At 36.6% G+C, this 20673-nt stretch overlaps 1 protein-coding gene across 1 annotated transcript in view; it reads right to left on the bottom strand.

The window, feature by feature from the left end:
• Positions 1-6714: 6714 nt before the first annotated feature.
• LOC111863623 (protein canopy 4) overlaps positions 6715-20673 on the bottom strand; it is a 20232-nt gene continuing 6273 nt past the window's right edge. The window contains exons 3-5 of the mRNA XM_023850113.2: positions 18334-18468; positions 12680-12764; positions 6715-10789 (exon numbers count right to left, since the gene is read on the bottom strand). Of these exons, the coding sequence (XP_023705881.1) occupies positions 10484-10789; positions 12680-12764; positions 18334-18468 (526 nt within the window). The 3' untranslated portion in view covers positions 6715-10483. The remainder of the gene's footprint in view (positions 10790-12679; positions 12765-18333; positions 18469-20673) is intronic.

Raw genomic sequence — 20673 nt, 5'->3', positions numbered from 1 at the left:
CAACGGCTGCGAGTATAGTGTCTCCGAAAATACACATCTTGACGACCTCACCACGGATTAACAGTAACGAAAATTCCGCGTATTGATCCGTGTATCGCAACTACAGAAGAGACCGAAGAGACACAACGCAACTGGGTAAACCAAATCGGACAACATAATCATGAGCGATCATCAGCTTCGTGATATTCAGGATTCTCTGATTGGCACAAACTTATGCGATAGGTGTGTTATGATCAATTCCATTGCCAGACTATTTCATGTGGGATGAGTAGAGATGGCAGTTCTGCATGTTTGACCTGCTCCCTGTCCCATTTTCCTACCCCTGTTCGTGAGTGAGTGGTATGTAAACTATGTAAATATGGACCGATATGGACAGTAGTTATACGTGGGTGAAGCAAGTTATGAATTATATTTATAAGCTGCTGTGAATAAAGACAAGTGATTTAAATTTACAGTAATATTCAAGGTTATGTTGTATGCTACATGAACGCGTGAGAAATTTCATTGTCATTTTGTATGTTAATAATACATGAATGGCAGTTTCATCTGTAGTTTAATTTTGGTGCGAAGAAAGGCATTTAAAATGTAATGCTTGTGTTTTTCAGGTATTTGCTGCATTAAGGTGTTAAAGTTTTATAATGAATAAGTATTTGCAGCTTGCAAACGTTGGGACCAACTATGCACTTCGGATGAATAGGTTAAGCAGACAAATATTTGGCGAAGTTGTTCGTAACACCAATTCGAAGTCCATGAAGGTGGTGAAGCTTTTCAGTGCAAATCCCATATATCAACGTCCCGAAATGGTGGAATATTATCCTAGACATGTTGAAACTTATAAATTAATGATGAAGTTACGAGATTATGGTCTTTTCCGTGATGAACATCAGGATTTTAAAGAAGAAATGATAAGACTTAGAGCTTTAAGGGGCAAGATGAAACCAAAGAAAGGAGAAGGAAAGAGAGCACTGTTAAGAAGTAATACGTGAGATACATATAAGAACTTTTTCGCATTATCCAGTTTGAATAAGTATTGGGAGTATGTGTGCTTAGTTTGAGTATGACTGTATTCCTTTCATGTCTTTGAAGTAATTTCATGCAAGTAAACTTAATATTTAAAGTGGTGAAAGTGAAATGTTATTTAATCCCATCTATTTATAATCACAATGGAAAAATTTGGATTGTTTTACAATAATTCATTGATGAATTTTCTGCCGTACTAAAACACCTATTCCTGCACATTAAGAGCAAAACTGTAATTGTTTGATAATTTCAGAACAAGGTCATATCTGCACTTGTCACCATGCTTTGAAGGTTATATTGTCTAAAACACCTTTGAGGCTGTGTCGGCAGGTAGTAATGTGGATCCTTACGTCACTATTAGAAAGTTACCAGATTTAATTTTGTATATACAATGTAAACCAAAATTACTATACCAGAGTTCTGATTAACATGTAACAGCTTTTCCTCCATTAAAGTTGTCTGCTCAAGTTATCATGTTTTAAAACAATAACCATAATTTCTCCTGCTTGTTTTTGATGCAGTACAGGTAGACCGTGATATTGTTATGAATGTTCATGCCACAACAGAAGATAATATTGATGATATAAAGGACAGCTTCTATGAAGAACTAGAACATGTATTTGGTAAATTCCCAAGCACCATATGAAAAGTCTGTTAGGAGATTTCAATGCCAAAGTAGGGAGGGAAGACATTTTCAAACCACTGATTGGGAGTCTGCATGTCATTAGTGATGACAATGGAGTTAGAGTAGTAAACTTTGCCACATTGAAAAATCTTACTGTCAAAAGTACAATGTTCCCACATCGTAACATCCATAAATTTACTTGGAAGACACACAATCAAATTGACCATATTTTGACAAGATAGGAGATGGCATTCAAGTATACTCGATGTCCAATCATTCAGGGCAACAGATTGTGATACTGACCACTACGTAGTGGTGGCAAAGGTTAGGGAAAGACTGGCAGTGAGTAAACAACACACAGAGTTCATATGGATAGGTTCAATCTCAAGGAATTAAATGAGGTAGAGAGTAAAGAGCAGTATTATGTTGAAATCTCAAATAGGTTTGCAGATTTGGAATAATTGGACACTGAGGTGGATGTTAATAAAGCTTGGGAAACTATTAGAGAGAATATTAAAATTTCTGCCAAGGAGGGTTTGGCACAAAAACCATTATAAAACATTGGTTTTGGAAAAAGACTGCACTGTATAGGTATTCAGTCATTCCCTTCCTGCTATATAAACTCTTGTTTCAGCTGATATTTTTTCTCATATGAAATTCATTTCCTTCACTGACACTGAAAAATGCTTAAAACAAAGATTGCTGAAGAAACTGAAACATTCTCTATTCAGTGCATGTTTTCCATCAGTCTTACACTTATTGTTAAAATTTTTCTGAAAATAACATTACAAAACACACAGAATGCAAAGCACCCAAAGCATGTACTATAAAACTGACATGATTTGTTAAGTACTGGTACTGAAATGTGTTGCCCACACAGAAGTGAACAATATGCGTTTGCATAAAGATGCAGTGTCTAATGATGTAGAAGTTGGTGTTCAATGTACCTTGAGTGTGAAGGATGTTAATGGGTCCTACGTTTTATACAGACACAATTCTTACAGATATGTAAAATATTTCAGGCATTTTTCAGGCAACTGGCATATAAAGAAAAATTCTTAACACTTCCAACAAGATTCAGCAGCTGGACATGTTGGGCATTCAATGAAAATACTGAACATAATGTTTGGTGAAAAGGTTATAAGCCACAGGTTATGGCCATCTCATTCTACAGAAATACTCAAAAGAGAAAGTCTACTGAACCAATCCACACTCAAAATAATCCCAAGGAAACACATAACTTGAAGTGCCTTGTGTATCAGGGAACAATTACAGCATGTGAACCAGAAAGTATTTCAGTTTTAAGAATGCATCCAAACCAATGTGGAACATATCTGGCATCTCCTATAATGTAGATATGTATACACCTCACTATGCAAAGTTGCTATACTTTCATTATAATCAGCGCTGAGTGGGCAGGAAACATAGTAGTTGACACAGTGTTCATGCACAACAGAAATGCTGTGCTTTACCTCAGCCCACAATTCTCTTGTATTATACAAGTATATTTATATGCTGAGATTTATTTGTTCATAATAAAAACATTTTCTCCATACTACATACATAAGAGGGTGAAAGTTACATTCACAAACTGTTGTACAGACATGACACTTCTTATCCACTGCTCACTTATTCATTACATAAAATCTTAATTAAACTGTGTTGTAAAACTACAGTTTCAGTTGAACTACAACACAAATTACTATTAGCAGTGACACAGTTACTCCACAATATATTTCTCTCTTAAAGGTATATACAATACAACCTTCATCACCCACAAAGTGGACTGAACATTACACATTTAAAAGATTTTTACATCTCATGTAAATAAGATACCAGTTTAGGATCAACAACAGAATCAAACAGTACCAGTGACAGGATAAATGTCAATAGCAGGCTGGAAAGACTACAGTGGACTTCAATGTATTGTATATAAAATACAGCATTCAATGCAGAACACTTTGGAAGAGCACAGCAGGGAGCAAATCATGTCACTGACAAGTACTGCACTAAAGTTAAAAATATCTGTAATATACCTAAGAGTGCAGAGAACAGTGGTTCTCAACTAGGTGTGCTGAAGATGTTTTCAAAGGATGTCACAGATTTTTAGATTTAACTTTTTAATGCTACAAATTTTTCTTTGTGTATTAAATGTAATAAATACAAATTAGTGTTCAACAGTAATTCCATTACCAATGAATAGACGGCACCAAAGTATATGCATGTACACTCGACATTGCCAACAATGTACACGATAATTACTGCAGCTTGTATAACCTTTATGGTATGCATCTCTGATAAAAGAATAGTGGCTTTTGTTAATATTACCTTTTTACTGCATTTAATAAGCCTTCATGGACAAATTTCTTATTAAGATGGGGAAAAAATCGAGATCAAGAATTGGTGATATGTATGACTTCACAAATGAGTGTACAAAGGAATCAGACACCACATAATAAAAGTATTATAGTTGAACTCATCTTTATAAGACAGTATTTTAGAAATGGGATTTACATGGCACAATGATGAATTTCAACCCAACCCTAAATGTGTGTGGAAAAATATTAGAAAACAGCAATTAATGCAATACTTATCTATAAAACACAATCACCTTCATAAAAAAGACACTACAGTGATTGAGGCTAGCTCTTTCTAAGGGACCCAATAGAGTAGGTGTCTTCCCTCACCTGAGGACGGAAACAGATCCTCTTTCTGAAACGTGTTTTTTCTTAGTTATTTGGAATCTGGACAAAAATCCAAAAACCCAGTATCTCTGTGAGACACTACATTTCAAATGACTTTTAAGTCCTCATAAAAATAGTTGTATTGGCACTATAAAAATATTCAAAGTCACTGATCAAGCTGATGAGACCATGTACTTAGTACCAGAAATACTAGTGAAAGAAATGACCTCATATAGTTGGAGAGACATTAATTCATCTAACCTGTGCAGCAATTGCTAAGAACAATGCTTGGGACTGAGGCAGAATTAATAAAAAAATCTTTAAGATGATATGATGAGTAGACATATAAACAACATGTCAGTTAGTATAGAAAACAATAATATACTTACAAATATAAATCACTCCGTCCAATGTGACCTGTAAGTTTTTTACTACATGAAAACTTAACACCCTTACTTGTTTCGGTCTCTGTGGACCATCTTCAGAGGGCAAACATCACTACAAATAGGAAACCACCATCACATAAGTTGTTTAGACGTAAAGTACGTACACTTATATGCTACAATACATAGTACACAAAATAGAACATTTCACAAACACAGCAGTTTCCTGGGAATGTAAAGTTTTTTAAAAAATTGTATAAAATTTCTTGATGCTAATTAAAATTTTTTTGTATTGTCAATAATTAAAATTCGTAAACCATGCAGGCTCGTGTTTGTCCTCCCATCGTCCCTCTTATATGGGGCAGATATTGTGCCACCTGGCTATCTTGATGTGGAGGTTCTTTATATCGTCCAGGGTTTGCTCGTGGCTGCTGTGCTGTTTTCACTGTTAAAGTTTTTTAAAAAACTTTACATTCCCAGGAAACTGCTGTGTTCGTGAAATGTTCTATTTTGTGTACTATGTATTGTAGCATATAAGTGTACGTACTTTACATCTAAACAACTTATGTGATGGTGGTTTCCTATTTGTAGTGATGTTTGTCCTCTGAAGATGGTCCACAGAGACCGAAACATGTAAGGGTGTTAAGTTTTCATGTAGTAAAAAACTTACAGGTCACATTGGACGGAGTGATTTATATTTGTAATTGTTAGTGTGACGGACCAGAATGAAACAAATAAAAAAAAAAATATACTTGTTCTCCAAGCAGGTCAAGTCTATAGATACTGGAAGGAAAGCTAAGCCATTTGTATTCACTTAGTGTACTGAAGGTGAATATATAGAAACATTTTTATGTTTGAAGGAATTCTTAAAAATCCACAACTAGAAACTTTTTTTAATGTTTTGAATGGAAACCTGTAATATCCTGGTTTATTATGGGACTCATACATAAGCATATGCCCAGAGGGTGTACCTTCAATGGTTAGCTCTTTAAAGGGACTTGAGGATCCCAATATGTGAACCTTACTCTACAGATTAAATAGGGTGGTTCTCTGAAGATCGTGGTGAACTGTGTTTATGAGTTAGAAGATGTGCTTGCATGTTTTGATCTTGAAACGAAACCGTAAGTTTGTGAATTTCTGCAAGATGATATTTGGTGTAGAGAACTAGCTTACAACACTCATAATTTCAACATTTGAACAAGGTAAAATCCAGAAGATATGAAAATATCATTCTTCTGCAGTAAAAACTGTGATTTTGACAGATACATTAAAACCTCAGAAACAATATGTAAAGGTAATATGGATATTTTTATGAAAACTGCTGCAAAAATACAGACACAGAGGAGTGGCCTATGAATACTTCATTAGAGGAAGAAATTCATCATTACTTCCCAGATATACCTGTTAACTGTTCTGACTGGATAAGAAATCTCTTTGCTGAACCTGAAAACATGAAGTCAAGTTTTACTGATGAAAAAGAGGTAACTGAAATTTTCGTGATATTCAGATTAAAGCACTAAGAAATTCCACTACTTCAGGATACTAATTAAGAGAAATATCTTGACACAGAAACTGAAACACCTCCAGTCTTGACATACTTTTCCATATATTTGTGTGTAACGAGATTTGCTGTATTTGTCAATATAAAAACTAAAAGGAGGCAAAGACTAAAGTCAATCAAGAATGAAATGCAAGTACACGTATGTTTATCTAAAATTTGTCCTAGTACTGAAGGAACATTTAATGTCACCAATCCCATTTTCACATCATATGTCCGTCTTAACTGACTTTATCTCATTTACAATTCTGTATCTTTTTAATAAACACGTTATGTGACCACCACTGTTTACATATCATAATTGGGTATCAGAGAGGTGGAAGTGTCTGGTGCAGTCATTTCCAACCTCTTTTTCTTCATGAAGCGCCCTTTTGGGTTTCACTTCCCACTGCCCCAATTGCTGACTGAAATATGTAGCCCTTTGTACTTCTTGCATTTGTATTATTCTTCATGATCAACTGACTCATAATTATTTTACCCATGTATCTGGTGCATATGGGGAAGATAAAAAAGTATGACATGAAATATGATGGAACTGATTTAACTTTTTTTCATATTCCTCAGGGATGGAATTTGCAGACCAATATTTGTTACAACAATAAAATTCCAAAAACAAGTAAAACCAAAACACTTAAAATGAAAATCTGCACAGTGATCTTTATTTGGTGATAAGTGATGCTGACAAATGTTAAAATATAAAGATTCTATTTTTTTTTAATTTGGATTAGTAATTCTGATGGGCGTTTAGAGAAGAGGTGATTCAATTAGGTAAAAAAAGATGTATTTCAACTGAATTTATCATAAAAATTTACTTTTTTCAGGGTATTATCCCCCCCAAAAAATCCTGTTCTCCCCAGGTAACTCAGTTGGTAGCATGAAACCTGTTCACGTGACAAGAGTAGAATGTCAGGTGAACTCTTTTATGAGTCTTGTTGGATGGCCAGGACATGCAAAGTGACACTACATGTGCTGATATGTAGATCATTATTTTATTAACTACTGATTTTTATGCATACACTCACGTGGTGATTCAGCACAGTTACACTTTGATCAGAGTTCATCACTTATATATATGCTGGTACAAGAATTTGTTCTGAACGTATGAAGCTGATTCTATACAAATTACAAAGAAATGATGTTGCTACTTCACAGTATTGCAATCAAAAAACAATGACCTTGCACTCCCAACAAATGATTCACAAGAAGACTGCTGAAATGTTACTTCTTTGTTCTGTGATCTAACACAAATGCCATGGTGTTATAATACAAGCTAAAATCTCTGCATTATTATACCTGAAGGGGTGCCCTGAATTATAATACATAACTCTAGGGTGTGTTTAGTGAAAAAGTTTGTGAACCACTGTTCTAGAAGTTCTAATTATGATCATAAGACATCTCACTGACAGGAATATTAAGAGATGACACAAATATATTATGTTGCATCTATATTCAAAAACCAAAATGTTTCAGGCATTAGGCTAAAAAGGATAATATTCTGCAGCAGGGGGGAATGTCCTTATCAAAGCATAAACCATTGTTCCTTATATAAAATTACCAATGTCATACTCTATGTCAGTGTACAATTATTCTTATTATAATTCTTGGTCTACATGATGGCACTTTCAATTGCCAAGATTATATAGTATCAGATGATATTACTGAATAATGAATTGGAACAGATGTGGAAGGAAGGAGTTGTGACAATGTAAGGTCCACCTTGGCACATGGAAGGTCTGAGGAACACCATGAGAAACCAGTTATGATGGCCAGTTTCTGAGCTCAGATTTGTACCTAGGATCTTGAAAATACAAAGCAGGGGAACTTGGCAGTTCAATTATTCTAAAGAATGGAACCATTTACATATGGCTGTATGACAGTCTCGAATATTATGCTGGAACCTACTGCCAGAATTATACTAATGTTAACCTCAACTTTAATATAAGTGTGATATGATAATGCTACAAACACAAATATTTAACCACATATTAACTTAATGCATTGTTGTACCTAATGCAATGTTAAAATGTCATTCTTTATTCAGTATGGTTAAGTTACCTGGTCTGATCACATATGAATCCAGTGACCCTGAATAGTAAGGTAAAGAGTTTGAAAGCAGCAATATTCTATATTTTTTAAGAATAAAATAATGAGAAAGAAAATGTTTAGTGGCCAATAAGCAGATCTCTTTGTATGGCAGTGCTATGCACTTTTATTACTTATTAAATAAATTAAATCAGAGACTAAATATGCTGTATGATAATAAGTAATATGTCTAATAAGCAAACACTCATTCTTTGGTTTTCTTGATTTGATAATATTCCTGAAAAGACTTTTTAAAATCATAATTCTGGCATTTTAATTTTGGCTTGCATGTACAAGAATCTTCGTTATTATGCAATTTGAACATAAGTGAAAGCTTTTCACTCCTTCATTTTCATCATCATCATCCAAATGCTGCCCTATTATCTTCATTTTCTCTTGAATTATCATCAAACTTAGGATAACATAGTGCTGAATCTGGGCCTTTAACTGCATACTCATTTTCCCTAATCGTGCACCTCTTTTTTTTTCCTTCTTCGTAACTTGCAAAGTACATATATTTGAAGCACTTTGACACATATCTAAATCTTCTATCTGAAATAGAACTGTCTGCAGTGTTTATGAAGCATTAAACTCTTCACTTCTATCAATAATAATGTAATAATATTGATATTTAATATTTTTATGCTGTTCTCTGAATTTCATATTGAGGGAAGCAGGAAAATATATTTTTGTTTTCGATATGTGTACAGAAGTGAACTACTGTAATCTCAGGGTGCAACTGACAGAATGAGGCTAAGTGAGACTGTGAGAACTATGCATACACTTGTATTATTTAACTGTACTACTCAGCGCAATGGCACAAAGTACATAAAAAACTAAAAAAATCCATGTACTGAAAGATCAATGGTATTAAAGTGAAATTTCATAAGCAGAGATGTTCATAAATCAAGGAATGAACATGTGTAACTTTCATTCGTACACTACATGACCGACACAATTTGTGCATTTTCCTCAATAACAGAAACTGCTTTGGTACTATGTGTGTATGTGTGTAACACACTCTGATACAACTGTCATGTAAGTAAAGTTTAAGTGCTGAGGTTCACATGCCCACAGAATGCAGTTATGGAAGAAACATCAAATGTTTCAATTATAACTCAAGCAAAACTCTTTCAAGTTTAGTGCAAGACCAAAAACCATAAGCAGCTTTCCCCAATTGGAGAATGATATCAATATTACACTTGAAACCTTTTCCCAACACTCACTGTAATACACAAGACTAAAAGTTCGCAGTTCAGTAAATTAACCCATCGATTTCCATTCTGTCACACAGATGGGAGTTCCAAAATGTGTACTCAAATTACACAGCCATCTCTGAGACAAATATTACATACATAAAGAGACAAAACTAGCCCAGCACTAACATTCAAACTGGTTCAGTTTTAAGAGGAAAAATCTTAATGACACATGATAAAACTGACTCATGTATGCAATGCTTACATTCAATAAAAGTATTCAACATTTTATAAAGGGAAATGAAACAGAACAGCACACTGCAAATGGGGACAATTTTTGAGGGTGACCACTTCTCTCATACTCCATCTCCCCATTTTCAATTTCTGCAACAGTTATGAAAGTAATGGCTGAAAGATGAATTAGTTTGAGCAAAATTTTTTCCACCCTTTCTTAATGTCTGTAATAATGACACAGGATACATTTCTTCGCATGCATGTATGTGACTTCCAGATTTCAATTCTGTTGAGAATCTATTTTCAACATACTCCTGGTATTCATACATTGGTAGGAGATTCCAACATACATACACAGGACTTTTCTTTCACATTTTGCCTACACAAGGTATGAGATACCCTGGTCTGTAGAGTAGATGGACTTCAACAAAAAATATATTTCCCAAGTGACATTCTTACAGAATATCTTCAGTCAAATACACATGATTATTCTGGGAGACCTGAAGATTTCAAAATTTCTTACATTAATGATTACATAAGATTCAACTGTTTCCCCCCCAGTAATTAGAATCTTAGAATGTTTTCTTACTAAATATTACTGACATGTAGTTACAATCCATATTTCATTGGAGGTGCATGAGATTTCCTGTCACTGGCCCTGAGGCAAGAACGGGTTTCATTAGTTCATGATGCTTGAAACATTAAAGTTCTTCCTTCCCTTTTGCAGTCACCAGCTCCTCTGACTCTTGGCTATCAGGTTCTACATCTAACTTATCATCAGTATTCTCTTTGGATTGCTTATCTACTTTCTTTCCCTTCTTTTTTGGGGGGGACTCTGTTCTTTCTTCTTTTGACAGCAATGATGGGAATGGCTCATCCAGGCATTTATCACTTTCTCCCTTAAGGGCTTTCTCTGAACAAAGGAACTGTTTCAGAGAAACTTCTCCCTGGTGAGTGAAATACCAATCTTCTATAGCTTGCTCATTTTCTTCTAACAGTGACTCACACTACAACACAGAGCACCATATTTTAAACATACGAAAATGTGATCAAAAAAGTAAAGTGAAATTCAGATTATCCAAGCTTCTACCAATGTCTCTGCTACCGAGCTGCAACTGACCGAAGACACTTCCCTCTCTAAAAGACACATACTGCATGTAAATCCCATGATCTCTACAGGTTCTTCACAGGCTTGTCAGACAGCAAAACACCTCTTGTCTCAGTCATCCAGTTCTTGCAATTACTGTACACACCAAATGTATCTCATACCTCTCTAAGAAAGGCAAGAAATGTCTGGTGTGTTACCTGAGATTTCTGTTACATGATGTAGCCATGTTCATTCACCTTAGATAATCAAGGACTCATTCTGACTCATACAGTGAGATACAAAAGTAACATAACCTCTTAATGTAAAACTGTACAAAATAAATATTGTAGCACGCAGAACTGTTGCTATGCAATGTGTGCACTGTGACATCACACAAAAGTATGTGGCTGTCATGTGACAGGTTTCCTGCGCGTCCATCAGCTTGCATGTGCGGTAATGTCACACAACAGTGGTGGGTAGCGATCATGTTACATGTGTTTATGATGATGCACTGTCTGTCCCTTGGCTATATAAGTGAGTGTGTGTGACAGTTAAGTTCAGTTAGTTATGGGAGAGAAATAGTAGCGGCAGAAGCACACGAACGGAGTACAGAAGAATAGGGCAGGTCGATCTGTGAGAATTTAAAGTGTGATTTCAAGACTTTATGTATGCTATAGTGCAGATGGATTGGGAGTGTGTGTAATCCAGTGAGACTTGTATAGCTCCCGTGTTATAAATATGTGAAAACTACTGCAGACAAACTGAGAAGATTAGCATGTAGTGAGTGTAAATGGTGTAAACCTGCAACATTGTAATAATTATGGGTAGTTACAACTAGTGAAGATCCAATAAACCAATTACCAATCCGAACTCTCATCTCTAGTCACTAATACACATGACAATATTGTACTTCAGCATCCTGTTGTGACTAAAAATGAAAACTACATCTATTATATTTCTCCAGCCATCCCTTGATTAATAAAGGGATTCAGTATATTGCTCATATACCGATATGATTCATGCTGAAAATACTATTCCCCCAGTAATTCACTACATACTTGCAGCATACCACATCCTTATTCTTACACTCTGTAATGGAACTTATGGAATGACAACGATTTTGGTAACTCCACATTAAAAAATTCTGTGTGCTGACATGACCACTAAGGTAAAACCATGCCTCATTAATTATGAACAGCAGCTGTGCATCCATAAATTTCTCACAGATACTTTTAGCAACCAGTTAGAAAAGTGAATTCTTGTTGTACAGTCTTGCTTATTTTTATTGGGTTATACTATGATGCTTTTGGTATCAAGACTGTCTAGCAATGGATGGTACGATGAATGATGAACTGGCCAATATTTTAACTCAGCACCTTCTGAATATGAGTTCTAGACCAACTTGTTCACTCATGATCTTGCTTATGCTTATGCACAACCATTACTGTATACAGAAAAATGTAATTGGTCATATGACAGTAAATGCAGATCCCAGTGAAACACTAATCTCTTGTGCCTAGTGTATTACTGATTTCCAAAGACTGATTTATATCTGTGGCTGAATGTTTTAAACATTTTCTTCAGTTGGCATGCTCCTACTGAACTGTTTCCATTGAGTTAGGTTTTTTTGGGGGCAAAAAAAAAACCTTTTTGCACCTCAAACACTGATGGCTACTAATTTAAACTGACTGTACAACAAACTGTCAAAAACAATTTTGCTTCTAAAATGACTGAATTAATTTTGTGAATAACTGCAGGCCGAAGACACAAAACAATAAATATATTGCATTTGACACTGATAAGACATTACCTGAGTCTTCATGTTTGTGATTTCAGCAGATGGCCTGTCCCATAACTCATACGGAATCCCCAACTCTACCTTCACACCTTTGTTACTGAAAATAAACATAATATAGGAAAAATCTTACACACTGATGATACAGTAACAATCAGCAATACAGAGCAACCCAAACATATTATCATTAAAGGCGATAAATCTGGGATGCTGAAATTTTGTTTGACAATATAGATCTTGCTTAATTCTGTGAGATACAAAAATAATAAAAAAAGACATCTGCACAGAATATTGTTGACAAAATATTTATCACAGAACACTAGCAGGTTTAAAAAACATGCGAGTTTTAAGTAGATTCCATGAACTATAGTGTAAAATTAAAATTATTTTACATTTTTCGGCCTTCTCAGGTAAATTGTGGAACTATAGTGTGTAACAATATGATGTTACATGTTTGCACTCTGATTCATACAGTTATGTTTACCATATGCATTATGCAGTTGGAAGTTATCAGAAGCAATGTGACATAAGCTCTTACTTTGTCATCAGAACAGGCAAGATATTTCAGCTGAGTGAGGTTTCCATTTTATGAAAGTGCCATCTTACAGGTAGGTGGGTTTCAATGTGGTTCTCTACAACCTAAGATGACCACTATACACCATGTTGCATAATTCCCTCCGGGATTTCAGAGGTCTGTAGCTCAGAGACAAACTAGCCCACAGGGGACAAGAGCATGTCAGTGAAAAGAGTAAGGCCTCTTACACATGACACCACCATGGTCACGCCACCACGAATTTTGATGGTGCTTTTCCTGGCAGCGAGAATATTTTTTCTTGCCACCAAATATGCCACCATCTTGGATCAGTCTCAAAATGGAATTGGAAGAGGCAGGCGCTTTAATCTTTTTGTTCTCCTGTTTGCGTAAACGCCGTAAAAGACGGAGATTTTGGGTACACCCAATCTTAAAAGACTGATCAACGAAAGGTATTTTCTACACAGTGTACAGTAACCTTCGACAGAATCCTGACAAATTTTCATTTTTGCATGCATGAGCATCGCATCTTTTGATGAGCTGCTACAGTGTATGAAAGAAAAACTGACTGGTGTGGAAACCAATATGAGACAGCATACCACCGGAAGAAAAGCTCATGATCACATTGAGGTAAGAAAAAATTTTACCTTCTTATAGGTTAATTTTAATTAGCTTTATTTGTTGACTGAAACTAATACAGCCTTAGAAATACAAAATTTAAAAAGAACACGTTTTTTGCAGTGATATTTTTAGTCCTGGAAAAGATTATCAATTTCAGAGTCACAGCTGTATTGGGTTCCAGGAGAAGTAACTGACTCTGGAGAATGAACTGTAGTAAAAGTTTGATGCATAGTGGGCTGTAGTGGGATTAAAGTGTTGTTGAGGGAGTGGTTGGATGGGTGGAGTTGTTGAAGGTATTGATGTTGAGGCTGCTGGCTGAATTGATACTGGAGGTTGGGCTCCTGTGGGTGATTTGTGATGAGGTTAGAAGACATGGTCCTTGTATAGGCATTTCCTATTACTTGCATCATTTGCATACGAACAGACAATCGCAAGTGTTCTGGAATCTGTTTCATTGCACTGAGGAGTGATAGCAAAAACAACTGATCACCATCATCTTCCTTTGACTTTTCTCTCTCTTCTTGGGACTGAATGCCAGCTTGAAGCACGTTGACTAGTTGTTCAACACTGGGAGACACCTTTTCTACTTTCTTCCTCTTGTTATGTTCCACACTGGGCCCAGGTGAAATTGTAGTGGCCTCTTCACCATCAGGAGTGACCTCATCGGCAGCAGTTTCCTTCATGTTACTCAAAGTATATTTACTCTTGATGACTTTATGTAGGAAAGAAAGCTGATTGTAGAACACATACTGAGTTTTTTGTGAGGCAGCTGACCCACTTTCTATCTTTGCCTATCTTTGACACTCCCTAGAGAAGCAGTCTCTCAGACTTTTCCACTTACACTGCAAAACTCTACCTGCAACAAAGACAGAACATTATTTAGGAATTTGGAAAAAATTGAAATGTATTTGTAAGTAGTTTCTACATTGTTCTGCTTTCTATGTTACAGATATCTCACAAGTGGTTGCTCAATGACCGACTTACATCTTTACTTCTGGCTAGGAATATCAACAATAAGCAACATCATAAGCAAGTCTGTCAAGAAATATGGAGAATAATGAAAAGTATATGTTTACATGTACCAGATGCAGAAAAGTGGAAGTCTGTAGCTGATGATTTCAACATTAGAACAAACTATCCTAACTGTGCAGGCGCTTCGGACGGAAAGCATGTATGTGTAATTAAACCCGTAAATAGTGGCTCAGTGTACTACAATTATACACACTTTTTTTTTCATGTTGTATTTTAGCGTCCTGTTGCACTGATTCATGTCCATAATGTGTATATATTTACCATCTTTTAGTGCATACAATTTCACTTGTCACTTCATACTACATGTTTCGGCATCATTCTGCCATCCTCAGGTGCATCAATCATGTTAAACCATTGCACTGCCTGCCATCGAGTGTTCATTTATAAAATGATATAAAATGTGTGTTCGTCATTGTTCAATAACAAAATTTATATATTAAAACTAGTTAAGATCTATCATCTCACATGTCATATATGAAACTCGTGTATAACGCCATTCATCCAACTTTTTTTCAATTGTTTTCTTGACAATATGTGATTCAAACTATTTGTTTACTTTCGTTTACATTGGTGCCTATGGTAAAGAAAGTGATTCAGCTGTTTTCAAGAAGAGTGCCTTATGTGATGCTATAACAAACAAGTTAAATTTGCCTGCAGCCACACCTATCAGTAAATATGATCAAACAGCTTTGCCATATGTAATAGTGGCAGATGAAGCCTTTGGACTTTCAGATCATGTAATGTGCCCCTTTGGCAAGAAAGCTTTGACAGAAATAAGAAAAGTATATAACTACCGCCACTCCTGTCCTTGTAGGTATATAGAATGCGCATTTGGAATCATGAGGAAGAAGTGGAGAATATTCCATTGGCCTATGAATGTGAATATTTCCTTAGCAGAAGACATCATAAAGGCATGCTACATCCTACACAATTATGTTAGGAGTAGGGATGGCTACAGATCTGAAGAAACTGAGACATCTCTATACTGAATCGGAAAGCAGAGGAAGAAGTGCAGCAGTATCAATTCGTGACAAGTTTGCTGACTTCTTTGACAGCGACGAAGGTGAACTGCCATGGCAATATCGTGCCATTTGATTTTTTCTATGCTCTTTTGAAAAGTTGTTACTTCTAATGCACGTTCTTTATCATTTACTTACTGAATTGTATTTTTAAGAATTTTATAATAAATAATATACACTGAGTTTGAAGGCACAACACACTTCACAGAACACAATGCAGAAATGTCTGGCCACACTCACAGTCGCGTCTTGTGTGAAGACTTTCATATAATACAATGCACTGAGGTGGTGGCTCGAAAAATCGCATCCTTCCGCCACCAGCCATATGGCAGCGCTTCCAGAGGCGCCACAGCCACCACGTGTGAAAGGTTTCATTTAAAGTTATTTGCTGACACGGCCATTCCACCCTGGTGGCGTCGTGTGTAAGAGGCTTAAATAATTAAGTTTTTAACCTACCTTACAGATGTTCCATATGTCCTCCTCTGGCGACTCGACACACATCAATATTGTAATCTAGCTCTTGCCACACACGTTGCAACATATCAACATCGATGGTATCAATCACAGCCATGATTCTCTGTTGAAGCTCTGGTAAATCTCTTGTAAACGGGGCACATAAACTTAATTTTTCACATAGCTCCAGAGGAAAAAGTCACATGGAGTGAGGTCGGGTGACCTGGGAGGCCAGGGAATAAGTGCAGAGTCTTTGTTAGACAGACATCAATCCAACACTGAGGTAAAGTGGTACTGAGGTGATGGCAAACTTCCAAATGACAATGGGGATGAGCTCCGCCCTGTTACAAAATTAAATCATCACTATCCTCCTGTAACTGAGGCAACAGCCATAGCTCTAACATGTATAAGCAAGCACAATCATTAACATATTTCTTAAACAAAAAAAAAGAAAAATGGTCCATAGACTTTCTGAGATGAAACTGCACAAAACACATTAACCTTGGGGGAATCACGCATGTCTTGAAGTGTTGCACGAGAATTCTCCATACCCCAAATATGCACATTATGGTGGTTGACCTTGCCAAAAAGATGGAAGCACGCCTCATCACTGAACACTAACTTATCTGCTTCCTCCTGTAGACGTTATTGAAATTCCAAACAGAATTCATGGCGGATATTGTGAACTTCAGGAGTGAGAGCCTGAAGCAGCTGCAACTGGTAGTTTACAAGCAAGTCTTTTGCGTAAGATGTGCTAAACAGTCATGTGAGACATTTCCAATTCTCAGCTTGCATGACATGTTGATTTTTGAGGACTCCTGGTAAAGGATTCTCATATGCGGTCCACAGTCTCAGGCGATGACCCTGGCCTGCCTGTACTTTTTGCAGCACATAAACAGCCCATTTCCTCAAATATCCTGTACCACTCTCTCACTGTTTTGTCCATCAGTAGTTCTGTATGATACTTGGTTCGAAAACCATGTTGCACTGTTATAATTGACAAGTTGCAAGACGCAAAAAAAATTGTTTCCTTGAAAATGCCTGTTTCCACACTACTGCCTCCTAGTGCAGAAACAGGTAACTAAGCCACAGCACAAGACGTAAGAAGAAAATTTGGTTCTTTACTCCTTTCATTGACATGCTCTCGTCCCCTCTGGGCGAGTTTGTCTCTGAGCTGCCATAGACGTCTGAAATCCCAGAGGGAATTATGAAACACGGTGTATATCTGTAATTTAAAATATAATTGTTTGCTAGATGTTATACTTTTAGAATATGTTTCAGAATAGGTACAATATAAGAACAACCCTCAATAACAAAGCCACGGATGTGATCACAACTATGAGATTTAGATGGTCTCATATGTTCTGAGGCCTTAAAAGCACCAACTGGAGAAAGCAGCTGCAGATAAAAATCCAGACTATAACAAAAGAGAGAGGAAGATCACTTGTCAAGGATACTTATATTATTGCGATTTTAGTAATTATAGATGGGGTTTGCATTGGAAATTGGATTTATTGAATGCCTACAACTCATAAGGGCTATCCACAGAATTACTGGGTTTTGGACTTTTCCCATCGTCTGGTTATGTAGAAAACAGAAAGCACATTTTGGAAACTGGATCTGTTTCCATTCTCAGGTGGGGGGGGGGGAAGACACCTACTCAGTTTGGCCCCTAAGAAAGAGTTTCTCAATCACTGGCACCAGGTTCCATTTTCATCACCTTCTACAACTCACAGGGTGATGGTGGAGATATCCTAACCAGCCTCCATACAGGGGTGTTTTAGCAATTATAACCATTACAAATTTATTGCGAATTCAATTTCCTACTTAAGAATCTTGTGCCTCAAATTCAGGAAAACTGAATATTATAGATCTGAAGGCAGAAAACCAAATCAGTGCAAACTTCAAGGATAATAAAATGCCACATATTTATACTTCCATGTTTTCTGAAATAGATTATTAACACAGTGATTCAAGGATATGAAAATCAATTTAAATGCTGTTTTACTTACACTAGGCCATGAAGTGTTTGAAATGTCTGGCTCATGCCCTTATCAAATCTTGAGCTGTCCTTACGTTCCTTGTGAATGTTGTACTGTAGCACCCTTTCACAAAGACCATCTAAGGATTCAACAAGACGCAACTCACTGAAAGGGAAAATATATTTTTCATTTCAGGCATCCTGTTGTGTTATAATGTACAACTTCTTTATTAAAACCATCAGAACACAACTATATAGTTCAATATAGTTGTTCTGCAATGGTTTTAATAAAGAAGAAGTTGTAAAATATATTTTAGTTTCAACGGACTATTGTGTAACAGTTCATAACATGTCACAGGAATCTGAATGCAGTATACTACTGGATTGTCTGTCTTGCGGTTCTCCATGACTTTTGGGCATGCTCAGAACAACTTGAGAATGGCCATGCAGATTTTCACAAAATTTTATATTTGAAAATCTTACAAAAACTATAGAGCCATTCCAATTTTCATTTAGATCACTTCTAATGACCACTTTATGTGAAGACTATTGTGCATATCTGTTCAATCTTGAGCAGTACTAAATATTTAGTGGAGCGAAAAATGTTTCGAACAAAACTTGTCGAGATAACTGAAATATACATTTTGTGTTCAATGTCCCCTTCCCTTTGCTCTTGTAATTCTTGAAATAATTAAACAATCTGGACTCTATGCATATACTTCCAAATTTCCATACATCTTAGATTTGTTTTTCTCACTTATTCATATGTCTTTTCCCATTCATTAGCATGAATGATGGCAGTATACTGCATATATCTTTAAAATAATATATTGGTAATTATTCTGTGAGGGCCTTACAACAGGTCAGTATCAGTACAATTTCTAAATTTTTTAGAAAACAAGAAATGCATTTGTGGGAACTGCCCACATTCAAACAAATGTTACTGTGACACTTCAGGTACCATTGCTTAGAAACAGCGAGTAAACAGTTGTCGCTATGTAAAGTCTACAACAATATGTGACTGTGGGAAGCACCCACAGTGGATCAAGTGCTAGTCAATTACAAGTTAGGAACCATTCACTGCTAAGCAACGGCCGAGTAAACAGCCGGTGCTAGGCAAGCCTGCAGCAATAAGGACAGTGACATGTTTTCTATAGGTCCGACTCAAGGTTATATAAGAAGATACACTGAGTGGAAGTTTAGAGTTAGAGTTCGAACCATGTGGAGGTGGGGTCGAATACCTCCACTGTGACCCTGCAAGTCGTAGGAGGCGACACAAAGAAAAGTCTCAAATCTGTGACTGTAAAATATGGTCGCAACTGAGAAAGACTGCACTGGCAAGGGCCAGCAGCATATACAAAAGACAGACCCATCCTCTCGTCAGGGACGTCGCCCCACAAAAGCATGACCATAACTGTCAAATGGTAATAAATAATCTGGTTGTGAACCCCAAATGGGGCTCGACACCAAGACTCACTGACTGACTGACTGACTGACTGACTATCAGTTGCAATGTGACTTTGACTTTTTGAAGTTTACAGTTCCAGTTCAGAGTTGTGTTTGAATACAATGTTCAAGGCGTTACAGAGTTCATTACTGTTATTATATTATTAGTCTTCAATTCTTCAAACCCAAGTGCGTCTGTGTATACTGTGAAACTATAATAAATATTATAGAGCAGTTCAACAAGTAGTTGTCTCTTCATATAACGACATCCCATATTGGTGACCCCGACAGTACAACAAGAATAATTGACAGCAGTCGAATAGAAGACCTCCTGCAGCAGTACATAACACGGATGCAGAAATTACAATGTGAATCACATACCAGTCATGAACAGCAAGCCCAAAAGGAGACAAACCAACACAACTCCAGTATTACAAACAGCCCACTACCAACAGAGAAATATCAAGAATCATTATGCTGCCTCCGCCGTTCTGGGCCGAGAGACCAGCAGTTTGGTTTGCTCAAGCCGAAGCAAAGTTCACTTTGGCTGGCATCAGTAGTGAGCAGACTAAGTTCTGTGATGTCGCAGCTGGACCAACGTTACGCCTCGGAAGTAGAGGACATCATCACCTCTCCCCCGAAATGTGATCCAGACATGATGATGAGAACTGAACATATGAGATGGCTATTCCCCTCAAAAGAACATCACATATGCGAGCTCCTCACACTAGAAGAAATGGGCGACTGAAAACCTACCCAGTTTCTAAGACACCTCAGAAGCTTCATCCCAGACAAGCCAGATGACTTACTGTGCAGCATTTGGCCCAACCGGACTACTTTCCCGTATAAGGGCCATCCTCTGAGGCCAACCCGAGGATGACTTGGACACCACAACCCCCTGCGTGGATTGCATTATATAGGCCAC

This window comes from Cryptotermes secundus, unplaced genomic scaffold (assembly GCF_002891405.2).
Source record: "Cryptotermes secundus unplaced genomic scaffold, Csec_1.0 scaffold99, whole genome shotgun sequence".
Classification (NCBI taxonomy): Eukaryota; Metazoa; Arthropoda; class Insecta; order Blattodea; family Kalotermitidae; genus Cryptotermes; species Cryptotermes secundus.
This window is presented reverse-complemented; position numbering and strand designations above follow the sequence as displayed.